The following is a 25710-nucleotide window of genomic DNA, read 5'->3' on the forward strand; positions in this document are numbered from 1 at the left end:
CTCAGCCGCCGGAGACTCCGAGAAGGAAGGCTAGCCGGAGCTGGGCGCGGCGGGACAGGGCGGGGACGACAGGCCAGCGCCTCCCTGGAGACATCCCCGCCACGCTCCGCCCCTCTTGCCCTGGGTCCCCAGACTCCAGGCTGGAGTGGTCGGGGCAGCTTGGCTGACCGGATATTAAACTGCGAGAGTTGTCGCACGTGGACACCATCCTGCCTGTCGTGACTGTGTAAAACAAAGACCAGGAATCAATGTCTTTAGAGGCCATCCCAGACTTGCCCTCGCCCCAGATGAGAGTGGCCTGCGCTGAGACTTCCTAGGGATGGAAACACCACACCATATACTCTCTTCCCTATCTGGATCCCAGGCCCTTGCCTGCAGGGAAGTTCTTTCCCTTGTCTAACCTCTCTCCGGCAGGCTCAGTACATTCCCTCTGAGCCCGTCCCCAAGGAAGACGGAGAATGGCTGTCACCCCACCCCCACCCCGCCCGTGCTAACCACTCTTTGGAAATTTGCAAATTGGAATTCTCTCCTTGGATTTTCTCCAAGGTGAAAAACTGCGACTCAACTTTTCAAATAACTTTTTCTCTCCACCAGCGAACCTTAGAAGGGACTGTAGAGTGGTAACCGAATCCAACCCAAAACGGGAATCTCCTGGCCCCGTTCCTACCCCCACACCAGGCATAGGCACACACACAGTCCCCGACAGCCTCAGCCGGAACATTCCAGAGGCCGGGAACTCGGTACTTGCTAAGGCAGCCATTACTGGATAGCACTCTGGTTGTTAGAAAGCTCTTTCTTACACTATTTCAGGAGGAACGCTCGCCCCTCGTCGCCTGGCAGCTTCCCCACCTCACCTCTGTTGGCAGAGACCGGGTGAAGGTGGAGGGGGTGTCAGTGCCTAAAGCTTTAGCAGGCTCAGCAGCCCCTCACCCCCACCCAGGCTCTCAGCGCCTTCCACTCAGAGCCAAGCGCGGCGGAGTGCGAAGGGGCGGGGCCGTGGGGGACCCACCAGCTCTGCCCTGCTGCAAATCACTTCCAAGCCGGTGAGTCAAAAATAGTAACAGTTGTTGTGTTGCCCCTCATTTCCATGTTGTCAGTTTAATGTGCCGAAGTACAGAAGCAATTCCTGATGTCCCTACCTCTTTCTCAGTGTCCCCCACCTACTCCCCCTTCCCGCTACCCTCCCTGGAATCATTTCCTCAGCCCGCCCCCCTCCTCTTGATTCGCAGCTCTAGTAGTCCCAGAAGGAGATACTGTTGGTCTCCGTGGGAGCCGAGCAGGAAGAAAGGCGGGGGCAGCGGCCGCTGTGGTGAGGCCCTGGACTACAGCCTCGACCCCGTAGCAGCCTCCGCAGGTCCTGGCGGAAGCGCAGGCCCAGAAAGGCGTAGAGCACGGGGTTGAGACCGCAGCGGGCGAGGGCCAAGCCCCCGGTCACCAGCAGTGCCAGATCCTTGCGCTTGCTGGCGGGGCAGCTCCGCTCGCGGGCCGCCAGGAGGTCGGCAGTATCCAATAGAAGGGCGAGACTGTAGGGCAGCTGCAGCACCACGAAGGCAGCCACCAGGGCCACCACGACGCGCAGCGCGCGCCGGCGCTCGGGCCCCCTGGTGGCCAGCAGCGTGCGGCCCAGGAGCGCGTAGCAGGCCGCCATGACGCCCAGCGGCAGCGCGAAGCCCAGGACCACCTGCGCCACGGCGCTCACCCCCTTCACCGTCTGCGTGAGGCCCTCGGGGAAAATGAGACGGCAGCGCCTCTGGCCTTCTCGCTGCCCGTCCTGGCTGAAAAGGAGAGCAGGCAGCGCCAGGAGCAGCGACAACAACCACACGATGACTGAGACCAAGTGTGCACGGCCCGGCACCGGGGGCCTCGGTCCAGCTGGGAGGGCCCGCGCGATGGCCACGTAGCGGTCGGCGCTGATACAGGCCAGGAAGAGGAAGCCGGCGTGGAAGGAGGCCGAATAGAGGCCTGAGATGGCGCGGCAGGTGACACTTCCCAGACTCCAGCCCTGCAGAGCCCCGGCTGCAGCAAAGGGCAGGGTCAGGGCCAGCAGAAGGTCGGCCAGGGCCAGCTGAAGCAGGTGGGCGGAGGTGGGCGAGCGGGCAGCGCGTCGCGCCGCCAGGTGCGTGGCCAGGACCAGGCCATTGCCAGCCAGACCCAGCGCAGCCACCGTCAGGGAGACACTGGGTTGGAAGGCCCGACTGAAGGCCTGGACATCGGCCTTGTAGCAGAGTTCTGGCAGCGGCTCAGCCGAGTATGCCTCCTCATCGTCCCCGGAGTAGGGGCCCCAGGAGACCTGGGGAGGCCAAAATGAGAAGAGAGACCTTATGAGGCATGCCTCCACCACACACCTCACCCTCCCACACATGCATTCCAAGCTGGGGGCTCCTGTGTGACCAGGTACAATGGTACAGTACCCGGGGAGAAGACATAAACTCTTCTCCACACTCTTCTTAGCACACCCTCAGACAGGCCTTGGCTTCCCTCGCACCCCTCCTGCCTCTACATCCAGCTTCCTCGGTGACCTTGAGTGAATCACTTGCTCTTTCTGGCTCTCCAGTTGCCTAATACATAATGTCAAGATTAGAAATCCTGACCAGCAACCCCCCCCCCGCCCCCCGGCAGGGTTGTTTGAAATAAGGAAGGTAATGAATGTGAAGCATCTGTGCTCTCCATAGGCCAAGTGTCTGTATTGTTAATAGATCTTAGCGCTTCAGTTCCTCTGCAGCGCCCTCTCCTGGAAGAACATCTACATGCAGACTTTGCCTGACACCTGGTCCCTGGACTCCATGCTTGGCCTGGAGAGGTTTTCTATGTCTCCTTTCCCTTCTCCCCTTCTCACCCCCACCTCTTAGCCTCCAGTACAGGTGCACTGAACTACTCATGACAAGGGGGTCGTAAGGGTTGGAGCTCAGGTTTTCTGGGCTCAGTTGGGACCTTAGATCTCTAGGTTCAGCTCATCCTCCCTCTGAACCCCAGTCCCGTCCCCGAACCCCAGCGTCTCATTACCAGCCCGATCTATCTGGAGGGCCCCTGGTCCCAGAGGGCTCCAGGCATCCTAGGTAGGTCACAGCATGGCAGAGGCCTGGTGCTAGGTAGAGAATCCCGTCCCTTCACCTAACCCTCCCTCTCTGTAACCATTACCCCCCTGCCCCCACTCCCACCTGCTTTGCGGGCTCAGTCCCCATCTCTGGCTACTCGGGTTTCTGAGGTAAAGCCACTGGGGACAGAAGTTAAACTAGTGGGACAGGAAGGAAGGGGCGGGGAGAAGGGCCAGGAGGGCGGTGGGGATTAGGGTCTGTGGGCCGTCTTTACCTAACTTTCCTATTCTACGTCCTAAAAAATAATTTCTCCTTACCGTGCCAGTAGAAAAAGAATGGGTTTTGTAATATCATCGTTGGCTAGCCACCTGTGTGATCTTAAGTAGGTTTTCTGACCTCTCTGAGCCTCAGGTTTTTCATCTGCAAAGTGGAGTGAGGTAAAAATGCAGAATTCACAGGGTGCTGAGGGTGCCTAGTACGGGTGCCTGGAGCATAATTTGCTGTCAGAAAATGTTAGATTCTTTTACTTACTCTTCTCCTCATCTCCAAGCACCCTCCCCTTCCAACTCCCTTTTCTTGGATTTTTCAGGACCCCCTAACCGGCCCTAGCCTCCCTTCCCCCATCCCTGCGGCCACAGTCCCTGTCGGCCTCGGGTTATTCAGGGTATTTCCCGGCGACGGGAGGCTCTCTACCCCGCCCGTTCGCAGTAGGGCTGAGGCGCGCGCTTGCGCGGGGTCCGGGAAAGCGGCGCGTGCCAGGAGAGAGAGGCTGGGGGAGGGGGGAGGTGAGAAGAGAGAGGGTGGAAGGAGAGGCGAGAACAGCGGAGGACCAGGAACAGCACAGAGAGATACAAGGGAGAAAGGTTGGGGGAGAGAGGAAAGAGGGAGGGGTGGGTAAGGGGTCGAGAGATAGCCATCCGCTGCGAACCCCAGGAGGAAAGCCCGAGCTGGAACTGGAGCCCTAGCCGGAGACGGGCACTGGGAGGCGGCCGCCGGGATCCGTCAGCCCTGCATGATGCGTCTCCGGCTCTTCTGCATCCTGCTCGCCGCGGTCTCGGGAGCCCGGGGCTGGGGCTACTGTGAGTGCGGGGCTCGCAGGCAGGCGGGGTTGGGCCCGGGAGTCTAAGGTCTGCAGGGCGGGTCCCGCACCGCATTGCGGCTGGGTGGTCGCGGGTCCTTTCCCGGCCGGCGCGCGCTCGTGCGCTTTCATCCTTTCCTGCCTCTCCCCGGCGCTCCGCAATGCAGCTCCGAGGCTGGCGCGCGCGCCCGGCGACGGGGCTGGGCTCAGAGCTGAAGATAGAGTCGGCCCGGGCGGGGATTTGGGACTGGGATCCAAGCGGGAGCTAGTGCCTGGGTTTGAGTGTTGGGAATAAGGGTGGTGCCAGTGACCCCGCTAGGGTTAAGGTTTTGCCAGGGGCTGGGGCTGGGCTTGGAGCTGGCCCAGGGACCAGAGTTTGGGGCTGAGGCTGGGGCTGGATTTTGGGGTTGGGATCCATGCAGTATTTGGTGACCCTTTATGATGCTAAGGTTGCACGTGGAACTGGTGATGGTGCTTGGACTGGCTGGGGCTGGGACCAAGGCCCGGATCTGGGGTTGGTGCAGGTCTGTGGGTGCTGCTGACTGGGACTGAGGCTAAGGCTGGGGCTGGACTGGTGTCTTGGGGTGACTCAGGTTCTAAAAGATGCTGAGGTTTGGGATTGTGTTTGTGGGTGTACTGAACCCCAGCCGGTACTAGGCAGGGTCTGGCCTACGGGTTCTTTCAGAAGAAGAAGGCAGCCTCCCCGAAGTGTGCAGCTGTTGCTGCAGACCAGGTTGAGTAGATGGTTTAAGTTGGGGCTGGGTCTGCAATGGGGGAGAGAGAAGAAAGAGCTCCGGTTGCTCAGCGTGCTGGGCCTTTGGGAAGACTGGGAGGGGCCACCCTGATCAACATGTCTGTTCCCCCAACCCAGACGGCTGTGACGAGGAGCTGGTTGGGCCCCTGTATGCACGCTCCCTGGGTGCCTCCTCCTACTATGGGCTGTTCACCGCACCCCGTTTTGCCCGGCTGCACGGTGAGCGTGGTGGCGCCCCATGGTGGGGTGGGGGACTCTGGAGGGCTGGAGGTGAATGGGGAGCCAGTGGTGAAAGGCCTTGCCCCTTCCATAGGCATAAGCGGATGGTCTCCCCGGATTGGAGACCCAAATCCCTGGCTCCAGATCGACCTAATGAAGAAGCACCGGATCCGGGCTGTGGCCACGCAGGGCTCCTTTAACTCTTGGGACTGGGTCACACATTACATGCTGCTCTATGGCGACCGAGTGGACAGCTGGACACCGTTCTATCAGCGAGGGCACAACGCGGTACTCCAGGCTCCCTGCGCACACACTTGGGGAACCTTTTCTGCTCTGTGAACTGGGCTGGGCCGGGCACAGTCTTGGGGGAGGGGCAGCAGGCAGTGGTGAGGGCACAGATGAGGAGCAGTGACTTCCTCCCCAAGGACTCAGTCCAGAGGGACTGTCGGCTCCCCATGTGTGCGAGATATTCCCAGGGACAGGGTTTAACATACTTCAGGGTAAAAGCTGGGAGAGCTTCATGAAGGTGGTGACATCTGAGTTGACCTTTGAGGATATAATGGGACGCTCTAGGCTAGGGAAACTGTGTTTGTGTAAAGCCATGAAGGCAGGGGAGATAAGGAGTGTTTGCCTTCCAGAAGTCGAGATTGGCTAGATGCGACAACTGTGGACTGGGAGGCTGTGGAGAAACAAGCAGAGGGTGGGGACGTGGTCACTCCTCTTCCCTTGCCCCTCAGACCTTCTTCGGTAACGTGAACGAGTCGGCGGTGGTTCGCCACGACCTGCACTACCACTTCACGGCGCGCTACATCCGCATCGTGCCCTTGGCTTGGAACCCGCGCGGCAAGATCGGCCTGAGGCTCGGCCTCTACGGCTGCCCTTACAGTAAGGGTGTGAGGTCGTGGGCCGGGTGGGGGTGGTGCCCGGGAGACAAAGAGTCTCCCCGGTCCCCAACCCACCTAGTGCCCCTCGCGCAGAGTCCGACGTGCTCTATTTCGATGGCGATGATGCCATCTCGTACCGCTTCCCGCGAGGGGTCAGCCGGAGTCTGTGGGACGTGTTCGCCTTCAGCTTCAAGACCGAAGAGAAGGACGGGCTCCTGTTGCACGCCGAGGGCGCCCAGGGCGACTACGTGACACTCGAGCTGCAGGGGGCGCACTTGCTGCTGCACATGAGCCTGGGTGAGCTCAGAGATCCCGGCGCAAAGCCTGAGGCTCTCCTCCCACGTCTCTTGTTGCACCTCCTCCGCGAAGCCGCACCCCACTCCTTATCCTTCCCTTCCTTAATGTTTGGACCAACCCACCTTTTTTGTGTAAAATTTGGTGCTAGCAAAACAGTGGACTCGGGATCAGGAGAAGCGGATTCCAGTCTCAGCTCTACCACCTACCAGCGGGACAAGCACTTCCCCAGTCTGTTTCCTCATTGTAAAAACGTTGTATATACGTATACACACACGCCTAAAGCGTTATTATTTTGCATCTCAATCGCTTTTCATAACATCCACGTGATGAGGTAGAAGCAACTATCGTGTCTCAAGTTTTACTGATAGGAAAACAGAGGCTCAGAGAGGTTAAATGGCTTACTCTAAGTCCATACTTGCCAATGGCCACTGCTCCATCCCAGGCTGAGGGTGGTCCAATCTCTGTATGCCCACCCTCCCTGGCTGCCCTGGGCCCTGAGCAGTCCCTCCTCTGTGCTGCCGGCTGCTGCTCTGCCTGGGGACTAGCTGGGCAGTAGGGCTCACTTGGGTTTTCCAGGTTCCAGGTCTGACCCCGCCCCACCCTACCCTCAGGCAGCAGCCCCATCCAGCCAAGGCCCGGTCACACAACCGTGAGCGCTGGTGGCGTCCTCAATGACCAGCACTGGCATTACGTACGCGTGGACCGATTTGGCCGCGAAGCAAATCTCACCCTGGACGGCTACGAGCAGCGCTTCGTGCTCAATGGCGACTTCGAGAGACTGAACCTGGACACCGAGGTGAGCGGAGAGGGGAGGAGCCATTTGGTGAAGTGGGATGCTGGGTGGGCCGGTGGGGGACAGCACTTTTCTCTACCAGAGGTAAGACTCTGCTTTCGGGTGTCTGAATATGCTAGCAGCTCTTGGCAAACTCCCAGAAAGGCCTGGGTTTTTGTTGTTGCTGCTGCTGTTAGCACGCAGATTCCCGGACTCCACCCCAGAACTACTGAGATGGAGTCTGGAAATCTGGATTTGGGGGATCGGACAGGATGAGAAAATTGCCCCCTTCAGGCCCTGATCTGCAGATAAAGAATCCCAGACAGGTTCATTGACTTACCTAAGGGCATGCAGCCAATTTGTGGTGGAGTCAGGGCTAGAACCCAAGCCTGGGGAGGCCCAGCGAGCTTCCAGCTTCAATACCGATACTGGGGCACTGTGTGTCTCAAGTCTTATAAAACTCAATCTGCCTGGAGCGTGGGAAAGTGTACGGCGGGGGTGGGGGGGGGAGCGTGAGAAAGGTGTGCGCGCTGCCGCGCTTGTCGGCTCAGTGGGAAAACTTCTGGAAACTTCACCATTGATCCTGATGGGAGTGGCCCCCTGAAGCCATTTGTAGCGTACTCACTCCTCACTCCGCCCCGCAGATGTTCATCGGGGGTCTGGTGGGCGCCGCGCAGAAGAACCTTGCCTATCGGCATAATTTCCGCGGCTGCATGGAAAACGTAATCTTCAACCGAGTCAACATCGCGGACCTGGCCGTGCGGCGCCATTCACGGATCACCTTCGAGGCCAGTGGGCAGGGGGATCTGGGAGGACTGGGGCGTCAAAGCCGCTTGGAACCAAGAGGTGGAGTGGGAAGAGAGATTGCGAATCATGTAAAAGCCGAGGACCCCTCTCCCCAGCTGGATGCTCAAGTGGGGGTGATGGTATCATCACTGACTCACAGGAAGTGCAAAAGGCCAGCTCCCAACCCCCCAGTTAAAAGCTGTGGTGCGGTCTAAGCATCTCCTCAATTATAACTGAGGAAAATAAGGTGTAGTGACCCTGAGTGGCTCCACCAGGGGTCACGCAGCTGCGCAGGGGCTGAGGAGGGACTTGAACCCAGGGCTGTTTCGGTGTGTGGGTGTGGGTGCTCCCCCCACCCGAACTCAGGAGCGTAATCAGGCACTGCTTCCGGGAAGCAGGCGGGGAAATCGCCTCTCCACGCTGGAAGGAAGGGGAGGGGCGGTCGCCCCTGGAGACGATGTAGATCAGGAGAGAGTCCTGCAGGCCGACTTGGCGGCTGGAGACCTCCTCCACAGCTGGACATGTTTCTGGGGGAGTTGGGCAGATGCACCCAGGGAACCTCACTCCTCACAGAGGTGGGGCGGGGCATCGGCTCGGGTGCTGACGGATCCTCACTTTCGTCCCTAGGGTAAGGTGGCATTCCGTTGCCTGGACCCGGTTCCTCACCCCGTCAACTTTGGAGGTCCTCACAACTTCGTGCAAGTGCCTGGCTTCCCTCGCCGAGGCCGCCTCGCAGTCTCTTTTCGCTTCCGTACCTGGGATCTCACCGGGCTGCTACTTTTCTCCCGCCTGGGGGATGGGCTGGGCCACGTGGAGCTGATGCTCAGTGAAGGGCAGGTCAATGTGTCCATCGTGCAGACTGGCCGAAAGAAACTTCAGTTTGCTGCTGGTGAGGGGTGGAGGGAAGGGGGAGGCACAGGGAGGCCAGAGAAGGGCAAAGAGCAGAGGAGTTTGTAGGCCTGGACTGAAGCCTTTGCACACCGGAGAGGGGTGAGGGAGTGAAGGGAGGGAGCAGGGCAGGAGGTCCCAGGGCCCTGGGAAAAGGTGGGAGTGGATGGAGGCTGCTGGGAGTTGGAAGACGGGGCAGATCTGAGGAGCTAAGGAGAAGCAGGAAGGCCGAGAATCCTGGTACTCTCCAGTTCCGGAGGGTCTCTGGAGGTGTCATTCAGTTATGACTTTTGTGTCAGCCACTGGGGTTCCACACAGTGAAGAGAGACATTCAGAGATGTCACCACTCAGGTTGATAAGTGTAAAAATGGGAGGCACATAGGCTACTGTTAGGACACAGAGTGGGGTTGCTGCCTCCCCGCTCTAGGTACTCTTCTAGAACGTGGTGCCCCTCCTCCCCCCCACACACACCATCCTCCTGTCCTGTCCAGGGTTCCGCCTGAATGATGGCTTTTGGCACGAGGTGAATTTTGTGGCACAGGAAAACCATGCAGTCATCAGCATTGATGATGTGGAGGGGGCAGAGGTCAGGGTCTCATACCCACTGCTGATCCGTACAGGAACCTCATACTTCTTTGGAGGTAAGTGGAGGCCGACCTGGCTAGACCCCTGTCTCTGGGTGGGAAGGCCCCATCTAAGTCCACCCAGACAGGGCTACATGGAGAGTTTTGTAGCAGTAAATCCCTCTTGTCCCTCTGGGGCCTTGGGGACTGGAAGGTCACTGTCATTGTCTACTAGCCCCCTTCCTTCCTTCATGTCTGGCTCTCCCTTGGCATCTCCCTGGGGGAGGGTCGCTGGAGTCTCCCCTGGGGAGGGCCTCACAGGGGTGGTTGCTCCAGGTTGTCCCAAGCCAGCCAGTCGATCGGGCTGCCACTCCAACCAGACGGCATTCCATGGCTGCATGGAGCTGCTCAAGGTGGATGGTCAACTGGTCAACCTGACTCTGGTGGAGGGCCAGCGGCTTGGATACTATGCTGAGGTCCTCTTTGACACATGTGGCATCACTGATAGGTATCCAGAAGCCCCTCTCCCTACAAGAGGTGACCCCTCCAAAGCCCTCTTCCATGGTCTCCCAATGATGGGAATGGCCTTTCTCAATGATCTCCCTTCTCCTGGTCCCAGCTCCAAAGTCTCCTACCTGGGGATGATTCCTCCTTGACCTCTCACCTTCTATTTCTTCCCTTAAAGTGACACATGCTCAGAATGGAAATGAAGCATCTGTTTTTTGTCCTCGAGGGTTTTATTTGGGGGGTGGGGGAAGTAAGGCATTATTTATTCCTTTGGGGAAGGGGAAACAGTATAGTACTTGAGCCCTGAGGCCTGCCTAATGCCCCAGCATTTAAGCTTGTTAGGTGGAGTATGTTTCACACTGGGTTTTGGTGCTCCCAGGAGCTGGGAGTGAAGCTTGTAAGGATCAGACCGTACTCTCAAGCTCCCCATAAGGCTCCTTCCCTCGGTGCTGACCCCCTCGCCTAGGTGCAGCCCTAATATGTGTGAGCATGATGGACGCTGCTACCAGTCTTGGGATGACTTCATCTGCTATTGTGAACTGACGGGCTACAAGGGGGAGACCTGCCACCAACGTAAGCCAGCTTGGGTACGGGGGAGAGTCAGAGACAGGGGAGGTCAGGAGGTTTCTGGCAATCCTGAGGCCGCTAGAGTTGGTAGGGCTGGCCCTCCTAGCCCCCTGACCCTATAACTGCCTTTTCCCCACCTCACCACCAACCAGCTTTGTATAAGGAATCCTGTGAGGCTTACCGGCTCAGTGGGAAAACTTCCGGCAACTTCACCATTGATCCTGATGGGAGTGGCCCCCTGAAGCCATTTGTAGTGCACTGTGACATCCGAGGTGAGCGGCTCTGACGGGTGGCGGAGGGGCAGCTGACGACGCAATGCGGAGCGTGGGGGAAATGGAAGGGTGGAAGGGTGGACAGGGGCCAGTGAGACTAAATGGTGGTGGGGGTAAAGGAGGACAGAAGGGGGAAGGGGACACTCAGGGATTTGTAATCTAGCCTTGCAGGTAGATTCCAGCTTCCTGATCCATTCCAGCTGTCTCATCTCCGGCCTATGACGTTGGGGGCCTAGAGCAGGGCTGCAGTGGAGCTGCCGGCCACGTTTCTTGTCTCTGGATTGCAGTAGTGGTGCTGGGGGCGGGGCAGGGAGATGGGTAGAGAATGCCCGTCTCCAGCCACAGCTCTGTCTCATCCCCCTCCCCCAGAGAACCGGGCCTGGACAGTTGTGAGGCATGACAGGCTGTGGACAACTCGGGTGACAGGTTCTAGCATGGAGCGGCCATTCCTCGGGGCCGTCCAGTATTGGAATGCATCCTGGGAGGAAGTCAGTGCCCTGGCCAATGCTTCCCAGCACTGCGAACAGTGGATTGAGTTCTCCTGCTACAATTCCCGGCTGCTCAACACTGCAGGTTAGGGGGGGTGGGGGTGGGGAAGGCAAGGTAGAGAGCTGGAGGAGAGACCTGTGGGGTCTGGGAGAAGAGGATTAGAGGGTTCAAGGGAGCCCTGGGCTACAGGATTCAAGAAAGGGTCTGGGCTGGTTGGAAGGGTGAGAGAGGAGCCCAGAGGCTAATGGAGGGCAGGGCCTGGAGACTGCCTGCACCTCTTCCCCAGGAGGCTACCCCTATAGCTTCTGGATTGGCCGAAATGAGGAGCAGCACTTCTACTGGGGTGGCTCGCAGCCCGGCATTCAGCGCTGTGCCTGTGGTCTGGACCGGAGCTGTGTGGACCCCGCTCTGCACTGTAACTGTGATGCCGACCAGCCCCAGTGGTAAGGGGGGGCAAAGGGACAGGGCTTTCAGGACGCCAGGGACAGCTGAGTGGCAGAGGCTGAGCCACCACATCCTGTCCCCACAGGAGAACCGACAAGGGCCTGCTGACTTTTGTGGACCATTTGCCTGTCACTCAGGTGGTGGTGGGGGACACGAACCGTTCCAATTCTGAGGCCCAGTTCTTCCTGAGGCCTCTGCGCTGCTATGGTGATCGTGAGTGACAGACCCTTTTTGTGTACCCTCCCAGGGTCAGCTCTCCAGTCTCCAAAATCTAGGCTACCTGATCCACTGGGGGTCTCTAGGACACACTGCCAGACACCCCAGCTCCTGGTGTGATATGCCCACACCTGTGTTGTTCCTCGGCACCTTCCTCTCTTTCATTACACGCCTTAAGTTTCCCTGGGGACCCCTAGTTGTCCCCTTTTGCCCTGTCTCCCCCCGATCTGAGGCTGCCTCACTCTTCTCCCCTCCTACCTCGCTGACAAGGCCTTCCTCCATCTGGTTTTGTAGGAAATTCCTGGAACACCATCGCCTTCCACACTGGGGCTGCACTGCGCTTTCCCCCAATCCAGGCCAACCACAGCCTTGATGTCTCCTTCTACTTCAGGACCTCGGCTCCCTCAGGAGTCTTCCTAGAGAATACCGGGGGCCCTTACTGCCAGTGGCGCCGACCTTACGTGCGGGTGGAACTCAACAGTGAGCAGGCAGACGTTGCCGGGGGATGAAGATCCCTGGGGAGGTGTGGGGTGGGTGGAGGCTGGGACAAGCGACAAGGGGTAAGATGCCCCTCTGCGAGGCTGCATGGAAAGGACTTCAGATGGCGCTGGCTTCTACACCCAGCTCTTTTTTTTTTTTATAAATTTATTTATTATTTATTTATTTATTTTTGGCTGCATTGGGTCTTCGTTGCTGTGTGGGCTTTCTCTAGTTGCAGAGAGCGGGGGCTACTCTTCATTGTGGTATGCAGGCTTCTCATTGCAGTGGCTTCTCGTTGCGGAGCACAGGCTCTAGGCGTGTGGGTTTCAGTAGTTGTGGTTCGCGGGCTCTAGAGCACAGGCTCAGTAGTTGTGGTTGCACGGGCTTAGTTGCTTCGCGGCACGTGGGATCTTCCCGGACCAGGGATCGAACCCGCATCCCCTGCATTGGTAGGCGGACTCTCAACCGCTGCGCCACCAGGGAAGTCCCCCAGCTCTGTCTTGACAGCTGGCTTCGTGACCCCGAGCGCCCACTTAGCCTCTCTGGACCTTAGGTCCCTGACTTGTAAGGAAGCTGGACTCCTGGTGTGTGGGGGCCTTCTACCTGATGAGCTATGCTTCTAACCTGAGAAGTGGGGCTGGGAAGCTGGCTCCATGGATCTGGGAATTTGAGAGAGACCAGGGGTATGAGGGCTTTTTTCTTTTTTTATACATTTATTTATTTATTTATTTTTGGCTGCGTTGGGTCTTCATTGCTGTACGCGGGCTTTCTCTAGTTGCGGCGAGCGGGGGCTGCTCTTCGTTGCGGTGCGTGGGCTTCTCATTGCGGGGGCTTCTCTTTGTTGTGGAGCACGGGCTCTAGGAGTGCGGGCTTCAGTAGCTGTGGCACGTGGGCTCAGTAGTTGTGGCTCGCAGGCTCTAGAGCGCAGGCTCAGTAGTTGTGGCACACGGGCTTAGTTGCTCCGCGGCATATGGGGTCTTCCCGTACCAGGGCTTGAACCCATGTGCCCTGCGTTGGCAGGCGGATTCTTAACCACTGCGCCACCAGGGAAGTCCGGGGTATGAGGTTTTAAGCAGTTTATGGGTTTTGTCCCAGGCTGTAGACAGATTGGAGGGACATTCAAGGAGCTCCAAAGGGTGAAGAAGAGGGGTTGTATCAGGTGAACCTGTGAGGGATCTTGGAGGTCTGAGTCCTCTCCCCCTAAACCCCAACGTTGTCCAGCATCCCGGGATGTGGTCTTCGCATTCGACGTGGGGAATGGGGATGAGAACCTGACAGTGCACTCCGATGACTTTGAGTTCAACGATGACGAGTGGCACCTGGTCCGGGCTGAAATCAATGTAAAGCAGGCGCGGCTCCGCGTGGATCACCGGCCTTGGGTGGTGCGGCCGATGCCCCTGCAGACCTACATCTGGCTGGAGTACGACCAGCCCCTCTATGTTGGTGAGCAGCAACCCAGAGGCAGGCCTGAAGCCTCTGACACCTTCCCCCACTCTCAAGGCCACTCTCCTTGTTTCCAGGAACCCTGTGTCTTAGGTCCCGATCCCCTCGACCTCAGAGTGAGCCAAAGGCCCACCTTTCCTCTCCAGTCCCTGGCATCTATTCTGTTCTTCTAGCCCCCTTGGCTCCCTTCCGAACCCCAATGCTTATCCCTGTCTCTGGCTCTACACCCATTTCTTGACCTGTCCAACTTCCCCAGGATCTGCGGAGCTTAAGAGGCGGCCCTTCGTGGGTTGCCTGAGGGCTATGCGTCTGAACGGAGTGACTCTGAACCTGGAGGGCCGTGCCAATGCCTCTGAGGGTACCTCACCCAACTGCACGGGCCACTGCGCCCACCCCCGGTTCCCCTGTTTCCATGGAGGCCGCTGCGTGGAGCGCTACAGCTACTACACCTGTGACTGTGACCTCACGGCTTTTGACGGGCCATATTGCAACCACGGTTAGTGCTGCTGGTTATGGGAGGACAGGGAGCCATAATGGGATGTAGGGAGGGCAGGAAAGGAAGGAGGGCACAAAGTCAGCATCGGGGAAAACTGTGGTCGTCCTGGGCTCCTGAGCTCTGAGCTGGGGCAGTCAGGCAGTTGAAGATGTTGGGTGACTCCAAAGGCATAAAGTGGGGCAAGGAAGGGATGGTACAGCTAGCTGGCACGAAAAAGATCAAAAGCAACAAGCAAATAACTTCCCCATCTTCCCACTGTCACCGAGGGAACACAGGTCACCCCACTTGCAAGCATATCCCCCTCAGGCTGCACGATGCCCTCCTATGCCATTTCCTATTCGACAATCGCTTCACTCCTAAAACATGTCTACAACCTGGTCCTTGGTTAAGGCAAGCCTTGACATTCACCATAGCAAGATTCTGCACATATACCCAGACTGCAGCCTCCCTAAGCCTCGTCTAGGGGCATGAGTGAGCAGGGAGGTCACTGGTGGGAGAAGTCTGGTGAGGTAGGGAGATACAGGGACTAAGGGACTGACAGAAGACCTTTGGTTTTGGTTCGGAAGTGTGAGTAGTGGCAGGTGTACCAGATGGGCTTACGGTATCTCGATTCTAATCTTGACTGTCCACTTACTGTGTATCCCTAGGCAAGTAGCTACCCATTTCTGAGCCTCGCTTTCCCCAGCTGTAAAACGCAGGGGTTGGATTAGATGATCTTTTACATTACCCATGATATTAAGATTCCGTTCCGTGATACAGGGGTGCCAGAGGACCTAAAAGTGAATGGAGACGGGTTGTGGTGGTGGCTGAAACTGGGGACACGTGCCAGAGGGTGTGTGTGAATGACATACACAGCGTCTGAATGTGGGAACGGGGGCCCTGACCTCACTACCTCTGCCTTCAGACATTGGCGGTTTCTTTGAGCCGGGCACCTGGATGCGCTATAACCTCCAGTCAGCGCTGCGCTCCGCAGCCCGCGAGTTCTCCCACATGCTGAGCCGGCCAGTGCCGGGCTACGAGCCCGGCTACATCCCCGGCTACGACACCCCCGGCTACGCGCCCGGCTACCACGGCCCTGGGTACCGCCTGCCTGACTACCCGCGGCCTGGCCGGCCGGTGCCGGGCTACCGTGGACCTGTCTATAATGTCACTGGAGAGGAGGTGTCTTTCAGCTTCAGCACCCACTCCGCCCCCGCCGTCCTGCTCTACGTCAGCTCCTTTGTGCGTGACTACATGGCTGTGCTCATCAAGGAAGACGGTAAGCCCCCCGAGGCTCTCGCTCTCAATTCCAGCTGTCTCTGGGTGCCCTCCATTCTCGTAACTATCGATTGACCAATACAAGGACTCAAGTGCTCTTATAAGATGGGGGCTTTGGGAGCTGAGAGGAGACCCCCCCTCTTCCTCCTCCACACCCTACAGGGACCCTGCAGCTGCGCTACCAGCTGGGCACCAGTCCCTACGTGTACCAACTAACCACCCGCCCCGTGACTGACGGCCAGCCCCACAGCGTCAACCTCACCCGGGTCTACCGCAACCTCTTCATACAGGTGCGTGCAGGGGGAGGGGGACAAGGGAGGCGGGCCCGTTCAGACCACAACCTCGCCATCTAGGTTGCGGCAGTGGGAAATGCCAAATGTTTAGCATTTGTAGAGCACGTTCCAATTTACAGAGGATGTTCATGTGTGTAATCTCACGGGACCTCACAGCCTCTCTGTGAGGTGGTTCAGGTAGGCAGCTCTTCTTCTTATCTTCGTTTGACAAATCACTAAAGGGGCTCAGACAGTAAAGTGGTGTTCCCAAAGTCAAACCACCGTAAGCTGCGAAGACAGGGCTCAAAACCAGGTTGTTGGGTTTTTAATACCAAATCCTATGTCTGGGTCCAGGGGTTCCCCACCTGGGACTGAGCTAGGACTCACCACCAACTGGGAGAGGAGAGTTCCAGCCTGGCCTAGGCTACGTCTGCCCCCGGTTCTCCCTCCCTCATCTCCTTTCCCCTCCCCACTCAGGTGGACTACTTCCCCCTGACAGAACAGAAGTTCTCACTGTTGGTGGACAGCCAGCTGGACTCACCCAAGGCCTTGTATCTGGGGCGCGTTATGGGTAAGCTGGGGCTGAGAGGGCGTTTTGGGTAAGGAGCTGTGGGTGAAGTCCCTGGAGCCCAGAGGGGAGTGAAGGACGGGGAGTGGCATTGAAGGTGCTGATAAAGCGTGGGAACCTAGCGATGGTGAGAGGGGGCAGGGCTATTGGTGGTCCAAGCCCGTTTCTTTCTTGGCTGCCTCTCCCTCAGAGACGGGAGTGATTGACCCGGAGATCCAGCGCTACAACACACCAGGTTTCTCGGGCTGCCTGTCTGGTGTCCGATTCAACAATGTGGCCCCCCTCAAGAGCCACTTCCGAACACCTCGACCCATGACCTCGGAGCTGGCTGAGGCCCTTCGCGTTCAGGGAGAACTGTCTGAGTCTAACTGCGGAGCCATGCCACGTCTCGTCTCAGAGGTGCCACCTGAGCTGGACCCCTGGTATCTGCCCCCAGGTACATCCCTGGGACACAATAAAGGAAGGGAAGAGAGGGACAACAGGGAAAGGAAATGATTCTTAACCTGGGGGCGGCTTCTCCTACCTGGTGCTTTCTCTTTTTCAGACTTCCCATACTACCACGATGACGGATGGGTTGCCATACTTTTGGGCTGTGAGTAGCACAGTCACTACCCTGACCTCCTCATTCTACCCTCTGGCTGTCAGCGTTGCCTCCCTGCCCCGTATCCTCAGGGCTGAGGGGTGGTGAAGGCACTAGGTGCATGGTGGCGCCCAGAAGGATGAGACAGGCTATGCTGAAGGTAGCTGATAATCAGGTTGGAGATTTTTAAATGTCTGAGGATGCTATAGACTTTTAATTGAAATGAAATATCAAAATGGGGCTAAAGCTTTTACCGTGATGTGCCCATCAATGCCTGATCCCATATACCACCTCTTCTCAGTGGTAGTCCATTGCTGGTCACATCTGACTTTATGACCTTGTGGATCAGATAATCTCCACTTCCTGATGAGCAGCTTAAGTCACGTGCTTATCTGCTGGATCATGGTCATTATGTTCCACCAAAGTCAGGTGTTCAATATCTAAAAGGTCCCAGAATTGGGCAGGAACTGTTTATTAAAAGGAGCTTTACTGCACTATAAAAAGGTAAATTTTATGGTACGTAAACTATATCTCAATAAAACTGTTATAAGAAAATTAAAAATAAAATGAGGCTAAAGCTAAGGGATGAGGAAATGGGGGTGCAGTAACATCCAGAGGGATGAGAAATTGGGGTAAGTACCAGGGATGTGGAAAGAGAATGTTAGAAATAGAAGACGGCAGGGGATGAGCCAGGAATTTAGACCTACCAGATACTTAAGAATGGCTTGCTGTGGCCATACAGCTGACGCTCTTGTACACGTATGCTTTAGGCCAAAAGCATATATGTGTGTATGTATATAGGTGAAACCCCAAAGATCTGCCCTGAATTGTTCCTTTTTTTCTCTTTCAGTTTTGGTGGCCTTCTTGCTGCTGGGGTTGGTGGGAATGTTGGTGCTCTTCTATCTGCAAAATCATCGCTACAAGGGCTCCTACCACACCAATGAGCCCAAGGCCACTCACGATTACCACCCTGGCAGCAAACCTCCCCTACCTACTTCAGGCCCGGCCCAAGCCCCAGACCCGGCCCCAACACCAGCTTCTACCCAAGTTCCAGCCCCAGCCCCTGGCCCCCGGGACCAAAACCTACCCCAGATCCTGGAGGAGTCTAGGTCCGAATGAATCAGGAGGAGGGCTTCAGGGACCAAGTCCATCTCCTCCAAATTCCCCAATCCCTGCCTCTACCCCACCCGTTAGGGACATTTGGCTCCTCTTAGCTGGCTCTGCTCATCCAGAGGATTTCCCTCCTGCCAAGTGTGGTGGGCAGAGCTACAGATGGGACCAAAGGGAGTGGCTGAGCCTCACTGCCTAAACCAATGCCCTGCCCGTCCCCATTTCCCCAGGCTCCTGGTTGTTTGCCTGCCCCAAAGAAGCCTCATGGGGTTAAGACAGGCCCTTCCTGCCATCCCTGTCCCAGCTGCTGCCAGGGATTAACAACAGAGTGCAGGGGAGATTAACTGCCTCCCTTCAAATATTCAATCTCAGCAGGGACAGATGTGTGGGATTGCAGGGGTGCACGGGGTATGGGGGGAGGAGGCTGCTGAATCATACCCCCCAGCCTCCCCCCTCCCCTGCAGAACATCTTCCATCGGCTTCCACTCAGTTGGGGATTAGGGAGGGCTTCACTGATGTCTCCCACCCCCGTTTTTTGTTTTTTACAGAGACCGAGAGGCCTCAGTTTAGCACCTTAGTACCTCCACTGCTTTACATGCTTTAGCCAAAGCCATAAAAAACTTGCAATGTACAGAGAATAACGCAGACACGCTGACTAGCCAGCCCTCTACTCTTCCTCCCTCTTCCAAGATATGCAGTAGCCTTGGTGCCTGTCCAAAGGCTTGGCCCCCCTCTCCAATGCATGAGGAGCCCTCTTTCCTCCGCTCAGAGATGCTGCTTCGTTTGCCCCGGAGGTCATATTCTTTATATATATTTTTTGTTGCAATGTCTCTCTCTAGAGAAACTCTATATATTACTCTAATTTTTTAAATTATCAGTTTATATATAAAAGAAAAAATCAATCGACTGTCCTGTCCTGTGCTGTGCCCACGGTCTGTAGTGTGCTCCTCCTGTGTTGGAAGTCTCATGAGGTCTGCTGGTCATTCACCCAAGCCTGATCCGGCCTCCACTCTGAAGCTGTGCTCTCAGACTTGGAGCTGTTCTAATAAAGCAGAGTGACAGAGCCTAAGTCTGTGTGTGGTAGCTGGCGTCGTGGTTAGGGCACAGTGGGATGATTTTAAGGCAGCTAATCTGACGGCTCCAGAAACTCTATGGGGAGCACTCAAAATCCTTGCATCACCTACTGGAAGCCTGCTTGCTTCTTGCCAACCCCCTACCCCAGGTCTCCCCCAACCCCAGATCTCCCCCAACCCCAGATCTCCGTGGACAAGCGGAGATCAGAATGCTACAGCTTCAACCCGAGCTGCCCCTGTACCACCATCCCTGGATCCTTCCAGGGTCCATCCCTGGACCCCGAGGCACACAGTATACAACTTGCCAAAATGGATTCTACCACTTTATTCAGATAAGAGGTCACAAGCCACAGGACTTTAAAGTGCGTGAAATTCACTGGCAATAGAGCCGCACATATACCAGCCTCCCCCCGCCGGTCCCCACCACCTTGCTCCATCCATCATTACATGTCTGAGGGGGAGGGGTTAAGACCCGTCATTCAAAGGTGGGGGACAGCAGGGGATAAGGACGGGAATGCTGGAGGAACAGCAGTAGTAGTGGTCTGACACTGGGGGAGGGGATCAACCACAGTGATTCTGTACACGGAGGGAAGGGTGGGGTCAGCCTAGCCTCTCAAAGGCTGGATATAATTTTTCCCCCATCTTCTCCTTATAGCCAGCTCCCGGCATTTCAGACAGCCCTAACTCTTCCTCCTTCATCTGTCTCTGGTTTTTCCCTATAATTTATGAGTAATTTGGAGCCCACAGTCCAGCTAGAGGGTGTCCCCTATACACAATGCATACAGACCACAGCAGGTGTAGATTTCAGAATCATAGTGGGGGCTGGCCCAGCCTGGTGGAAAGAGGCTTCTGTCAGGAACTAGCTAGGCGTGTGCTCAGTGCTGGCTGCATGTGTGCCCACAAGTGTGGTAAGTGAGAGGATGTGAGTGTGTGTGTGTGCGCGCGCGCGCACGCACGTGCGTGCACGCACGTTCCACAAAAATCCCTAGGTGACAGTTTGGCCAGAGGGAACCCTACTCCTTGCTTCATGGGACAGCCAGTGGGGTTAGGGGAAGGGGGTGGTCAACACAGACTGGGGAAGAGAGGCTCTAATTCCCCAGAGAGAAGGGAGAAGCCCGCTCCCGTACCTAACACTCCCTAGGCCAGTCTGTACCTGCCCATGTCTTTCCCCCAGCACAATGCTCCTTGTTCCCTGCAGCTCAGCACCAGCTGTTGACACAGGGGCGGCTCTCAGAGCTGACGCCATTCTCACTCAGTTCTTCTGTTTCAAGGCAGCTCCTCCTGCCTCCACCATGACATAAGACAGAACTGAAGGACAGTCTTCCACTGTCTCCTTCCCCCTCCTCCCTCAGGAACGAGATTTGGGCAGGGACCCCAGAGACCTTAGCTCAAACTCCACCTCAATCTACAGACCTTCTAAAGGAAATAAAGTGCTTTGCATGAATCCCAGAAAGAACGGCATCATGAACTGGCACAGGTGGCCGGCCTGCTTCTCGACACTTCAGATACCTTCTGCCAGTCTGCACCGCATGCGTGATGCCATCCCAAACACGTGCAATTTGGGAGCTCCTTGCCCACCTCCAAACACATACTGTCAACTCATCCTTTCCAACAGCAGGGGCTACAGACAGGAAAGTAATCAACCACTAACCTCCCCCCTCTCTAGTCCAGGCCTGCACCCCTGTACCCGGAAGAGAGGAGCAAGCGTGGCTCCCAGCCTCTAAGGGGAATGAAAGGCCTGAAAACAACTACATCTGCAGGGAACCAGAGCATCACACCCAGGCTGCACGACCCGCCCCCACCCCCACCCCCCCAGTTCTTCAGTGGTGGCGTAATGCCTGCCTGCAGTCGCTAAGCCAAAACTTTGGAAGGGGCTGACAGGGCACTGGTACCTGCTCCCGGGAATCTGAAAACGTGTCTGTCCATCTCCAGAGTATACAGAGAAGGCTGCTCAAAGCCTGCTGGGCCCCGAGCTTAGCGGTTTAGTTACTGTCGTCAGTCTCTACCTGGGGAAGGACGGCACTCCGCCTTCCTTCTCCCAGCACTGAATATCTTGACTTAGAACCCACACTCTTTCAGTTTGAAGCCTGTCAGGAGGAAAGAGGTAGTAAGACGACCCATCTCCTCTCTGAGTTCGGTCTGTGCTGCCCGCCAGGCTCGCCTTGAACCCTGACCACTCATAAGCTCCAGGTACCAAACTTCACTTAGCCTGTCCTCTCCAGGTCTTAGGACCACAGAGAGATATGCTGGCAACCCAACTACAGAAGGACTCTTGATTTGGAAAGTTAGGGTAATGCTTGTTAGGAACCGTCCAAGTTAACTCCCGAGGCCCACAGCCTGGGTAGCTGATGAGAACTCAAGCGTAAGTCACCCGCCCCCAGCCTGTGCTCTCTTCCTCCGAGGCCTGAGATCGGTCTCCCACTTGTGCAACTCTCTCCTGGGAGCTCAAGCCCCAGCTGCCTCTGTCTCCCCTCTCACTGAGACAGTTTTGTCCCCGCTGGACACAGCTGAGGCCTCACTACAGAGGGAGCGGGTAGGGGTTTCTCGGTGTGGGAGACACATAGTGCAGGAAACTGGGGCAGCAGTGGTGTGTGCACGAAAGCAGGACAGTGCCGCTACCATAAGTGCTGGCGAGGGGCCCAGGAGGCCTAAAGGACATCGGTCTCCCTCTCGATCCCCACGTACTTGAGGGCATCAGCTTGGCTGTACCTGTCCCAAAGCAGGAGGAGGAACCAGGTTACTACCAAGGCTTTTGAGATTGAAAATAAGGAGTCCCCTCCCGTTTCACTTCCCCTCCCACTCCCTACCAGCAGTTTACAAGGCTCCCGCTCTGAGGCAAGGCATCAGAGATCAGAACAAAGAAAAAGCCTTGCCCACCATGAGATCTTCTCCTTCATCCGTATCACTCACCTTAAGTCCCCAAATCAGTTTCAACAGCCACCCCTTATACCTCTGGGGTCACTTCCCTAGGACTACTCCTGGCTACCTCACCTGTAATCGAAGAAGAGCTCTTCACCAGCCTGAATCGCCCTCTTGGCAAAGATCCCAATCCGATGATCCCCATTCACCATGACCACTGAAACAGGATAAACCCAAGGCTAGATTTCTACTTAACTCCAAGTCAACAGTCAGTAGTGAGTCTGGGCTGATTTTCTCCAAATTCCCAGTGAAAATGTACATGAACTGGAGTTAGAAAGTACTCAATGGAGGCAGTTGTCTCTCTGCTTTTAGATCTGTTATTCTGGCTAGTGACAGGGGGAAAGAATTACCTTTAAAAGACTCAGGTCTTGGGGAAAATGTGTATAATGTATCCAGTGAAAAAAGCAGACTGAAAAACTGAGAGAGAGAGGCTCAAAATGATACCAGACGTGAATCATGATTATCTTTGGACAAAGAAATAACTCAGCTATGAAAAAAACTGAATAATGGATAGAAATCATAGTAAATGAAGCATCCATCTCCCACCCCACCTACCAGGTTACTGGGAACTCACCTTTGGCGTAACAGTTGGGGTTCACTGAATGGTTTGCAAATCGAATTTTGTTTCCTTTCCGGGTAGCGTCCACTACAAAATCTGTATAAAGTAAACCAAGGAAGACCATGAGCTCACCAGGCAACTCTACAGCTTCCTGAGCCTGAGTCTGAAATCAACTAAACTGTAACAGAAACAACACAATGCAGGGGGGCCTCTGAAGCCAGCACACCCACACCACAGGAGCTAGAAACCAGCCTCGTGTGGAAGCGCTCCCCGTGGGTGCCCCTCTTCTTGCTGGAAGCACATACCTCCCCTCCCATCTACTGGGGAGGGAGATTTCTGAGGTGTAAGTGCTCGGTGCTCTGAATACAAAACACAACCCGGAAATGGAGGTTCTCCCAAAGCAAGTGAACTATGGCTCGTGGAGTCTCTGAGTTCAGTTTCACCGCTGTGCTCTGACCATCTGCTGGAAGACTCAGAGCTGACCTGAACCTGTACTACGACCAGGGGAATGTGGTAGCAAGACCTGCCCGAGACCACCTGGGGATGCAAGAGAGCCTCCCTACCGTTGTTGAGGTTGAAGAGGAAGCTGGACATGTACTTGTCATAGACCTTCCCTCGTCGATCAGCCTCATCCTGAGAGATGAGCTGCAGAGACAGACAAGGAACAAACAGGGGGATGTGGCTGTCTGTTCAGGGCACTGCACCCCGCCTCTAGAAAGGGCTGGGAGGGGGCTTATTGAGGACCACGATGAGAATCGTCGGATGGACAGCTCGCCTTCTTTCCTCCCAATCCCCACCCACCCAGACTGACCAGCACTAAGGCTGACCAGAGTCTCCTGCCCGCACCCCTTGAGTAGCCTGACTTGCCAAAAAGCCCAAGAAAGAGTGGTTTGTTTCAGGACTGCAAACCGTTCTATGGCATCCCCCGAGAGGCCACATGAGAACTCAGCTGAGTTATTTAGAGATTAATTCACAGAAGTCTGGCCCACAGAAAATCAGGGTTTCTCATCAGTATCTCCCCAGATAAGAATGTGGGCCAAACCGATAGCACTCACCTCACCACAGTATTCAGAAATGAATTCGTTCTTCTGCACAGACTCCTTAATGAAGGTACCCCATCCGGCCACATCTGAGGGGGCCAGCAGCAGGTGCTGGGGAAGAGGGAGTCAAACCTCAGACTACAGGGCGTGTGCAAGCCAGTGGGGGATGTGTGCTGGACGTGCATGTGTGCTGCGGGGAGCAGGGTGGAAAGAGCTAGTAACTGTAAGAGGATCTGAAAACAGAAAAGGCTCTAAGCCATTGTGTTCTGGTGGGAGGTGGTGAAAGGAGATATGACACCCCTTCCTCTAGCCCTGGGGACCTCCTGGGCCTGAGCCCATGGAACCCACTGTGGGTGTCCAGTAAAAACAGACAATGTCAACGACATGGCCCTCCTCTCTGCTCCTCTCAGCCTGGCCAGGTCAGGGGATCATTTTTCTAATCCCTCAAGGGGACCAAACACTTGATTAACTCAGAAAGCGTGTGTCTGTTAGGATTTACCGACACTGGTGTACAAACTGCCTAAGGAACCAGTAGAAAGGGGCCACTCGGACCGTCGGTCCTTCCCACTCCATCTGGCCCCGAGTCCCGGGAAAAGCCCTCACCTTCTTGAGGCCACGCTGGATGCTGCAGTTCTTACAGGAGACCACCTTGCAGTCCCAGTGCTCCGAGGCCCCACAGGTGAGACACAGGTCGGGGTCGCACTCTCGCACCGCCAGGTAGCACGGGCACTGCTTGGTGTTGCACTGGGTCTTGCAGCGACAGCCGGGAAAGCGATTCTGACCTGTGCAGGGTGCAGGCAAGGGTAGAGAGAGAAGCAGCCTAGTGCTGGGGCTCGGGTTTGACTCAAGGGACAGCAGGGAAGTCCATGTTATGGGTTCAAGGGTATGTGGCAACAGAGGAGAGAAGCTGCCTTCCCCATAATCACATACTCAAGTGTTTTTCAGAGAAAATGGAGCGCCTACCAACATTCATGCCTGAAAGTCAGAAAAGCAGCTTTGACTCTGGAGATGTGTTTCCTAGAGATTCCCTAACAATGCTCTCCCCTGCTTTGTTAGTAGAATTTGGAAGGGAGGTGGAGAGTGCCCCAGAGAAGAAGAAATCAGTGCTTTTCACTGGTAAGTCCTCACTACCAAAACAAGAATCATTTTCAGAACGCATCCGTTCTATCATCCTCCTCCACTCCTCCCAGCACGAACACCCATCCCTCCACTGTGGTTAAGGTGGATATATCTGCTCTGGGCTAGGAGGTGCTTCCAGCACACCTGCCTGGGCGCCAAGGTCTGCAAGCTCTGGGGGCTGCCTTCATACTGCTCAGCCTTGAGTGGAGGAGGGCACGCGGGGATAAGACGTGAGAGAGAAGCACTCTGAGCCCCCGTTCCACGCTCTGCTGACATCCAGACTGACCTGATGCTAAAACTCCAGATATGAGACTAAAACAGACACACACGGAATGGTAACCTGTATACATTGTAAAACAATATCCTGGATAGGGAGGCTGTGTTTTTGCACTTTAAGGAGAAAGACCCCCTGTTTCCAATGCTGCCCTGAAAGGTGAAGCTGGAAAAGCACCTGACTTCTGTGTAATCGTTGCTTTTAAAATCACACACATCAGGGCTTTTAAAAAAATGGTTTTTCCAGATCTTAAGTATCTTGTTTTCCCTGGAGAATGCTTCAAACACAGCAAGGAGAATATGAGAAGGCCCGTGAGCAGCAAAGGGCCTGGGGGGTGGGGGCCGGAGCGGAGGGAAACCCAGGGTGCTGAGGCCGACTACTGCAGCAAACGGAGAACTTACAGTCAGGGTTGCACTGGCAGAACTTCTCACAGAAATTCTGAGTCATGATGCAGGGGCAGGTGCTGTCACAGGGCCGGTCTGGGTGGTCACAGGGCTGGTAGTTGTACACTTGGGTGGAGGAGTTATCTAGGAGAGAAAAGAACAGACAGGACACGGCTGTGGCCATACTCCCAAGCTGCCCTCCCTCCCAAGGGTCCGGTTGCCCCCATTCAAAGGAGGCTTGTTCTGATCATAACCTTGGACACACATTTAGCACCTGAAGTGAGAAGCAATCACAGGTGATGGTTCATAAGCTACAGTGGGGTGATTTGCTTTGTGGGGAGAGTGTGGAAATGGTCCAATCACAGG

General features: G+C 56.0%; 3 protein-coding genes across 6 annotated transcripts in view; 1 reads left to right on the forward strand and 2 right to left on the reverse strand.

The window, feature by feature from the left end:
• Positions 1 to 786: 786 nt before the first annotated feature.
• On the reverse strand, positions 787 to 3954 carry CCR10 (C-C motif chemokine receptor 10). The gene has a single exon (XM_022557747.3). The coding sequence runs from the start codon at positions 2360 to 2362 to the stop codon at positions 1232 to 1234; it is 1131 nt and encodes a 376-aa protein (XP_022413455.1). The 5' UTR covers positions 2363 to 3954; the 3' UTR covers positions 787 to 1231.
• On the forward strand, positions 3843 to 19063 carry CNTNAP1 (contactin associated protein 1). Its single transcript, XM_022557738.3, has 24 exons — positions 3843 to 4114; positions 4985 to 5086; positions 5181 to 5374; positions 5824 to 5971; positions 6064 to 6267; positions 6879 to 7063; positions 7684 to 7827; positions 8453 to 8714; positions 9205 to 9354; positions 9613 to 9784; positions 10250 to 10356; positions 10503 to 10622; positions 10992 to 11195; positions 11398 to 11554; positions 11641 to 11768; positions 12066 to 12251; positions 13473 to 13694; positions 13951 to 14190; positions 15095 to 15448; positions 15610 to 15737; positions 16197 to 16290; positions 16478 to 16723; positions 16832 to 16879; positions 17718 to 19063. The coding sequence occupies exons 1-24, from the start codon at positions 4048 to 4050 to the stop codon at positions 17984 to 17986; spliced, it is 4131 nt and encodes a 1376-aa protein (XP_022413446.1). The 5' UTR covers positions 3843 to 4047; the 3' UTR covers positions 17987 to 19063.
• A 297-nt stretch (positions 19064 to 19360) lies between these two features.
• The window catches only part of EZH1 (enhancer of zeste 1 polycomb repressive complex 2 subunit), a 31710-nt gene continuing 25360 nt past the window's right edge, over positions 19361 to 25710 (reverse strand). For all 4 annotated transcript variants that reach the window (XM_022557742.3, XM_089901303.1, XM_089901302.1 and 1 more), the window contains 7 exons: positions 25363 to 25488; positions 24172 to 24350; positions 23584 to 23679; positions 23092 to 23173; positions 22544 to 22624; positions 22042 to 22126; positions 19361 to 21759 (listed from right to left, as the gene is read on the reverse strand). In XM_022557742.3, the coding sequence (XP_022413450.1) occupies positions 21699 to 21759; positions 22042 to 22126; positions 22544 to 22624; positions 23092 to 23173; positions 23584 to 23679; positions 24172 to 24350; positions 25363 to 25488 (710 nt within the window). In that variant the 3' untranslated portion in view covers positions 19361 to 21698. The remainder of the gene's footprint in view (positions 21760 to 22041; positions 22127 to 22543; positions 22625 to 23091; positions 23174 to 23583; positions 23680 to 24171; positions 24351 to 25362; positions 25489 to 25710) is intronic.

This window comes from Delphinapterus leucas, chromosome 19 (genome assembly GCF_059928025.1).
Source record: "Delphinapterus leucas isolate spDelLeu-1000000601 "Yukka" chromosome 19, BTC_Dleu_Yukka2, whole genome shotgun sequence".
In the NCBI taxonomy this organism is placed as follows: domain Eukaryota; kingdom Metazoa; phylum Chordata; class Mammalia; order Artiodactyla; family Monodontidae; genus Delphinapterus; species Delphinapterus leucas.

Coding starts and splice junctions, on each gene's coding strand:
- CCR10 (XM_022557747.3), bottom strand. CDS start 2,362: ATGTGTGGGAGGGTGAGGTGTGTGGTGGAGGCATGCCTCATAAGGTCT.
- CNTNAP1 (XM_022557738.3), top strand. CDS start 4,048: ATGATGCGTCTCCGGCTCTTCTGCATCCTGCTCGCCGCGGTCTCGGGA. Junction 7,828..8,452: donor ATTCACGGATCACCTTCGAG/GCCAGTGGGCAG, acceptor TTTCGTCCCTAG/GGTAAGGTGGCATTCCGTTG. Junction 15,738..16,196: donor ACCGCAACCTCTTCATACAG/GTGCGTGCAGGG, acceptor CTCCCCACTCAG/GTGGACTACTTCCCCCTGAC.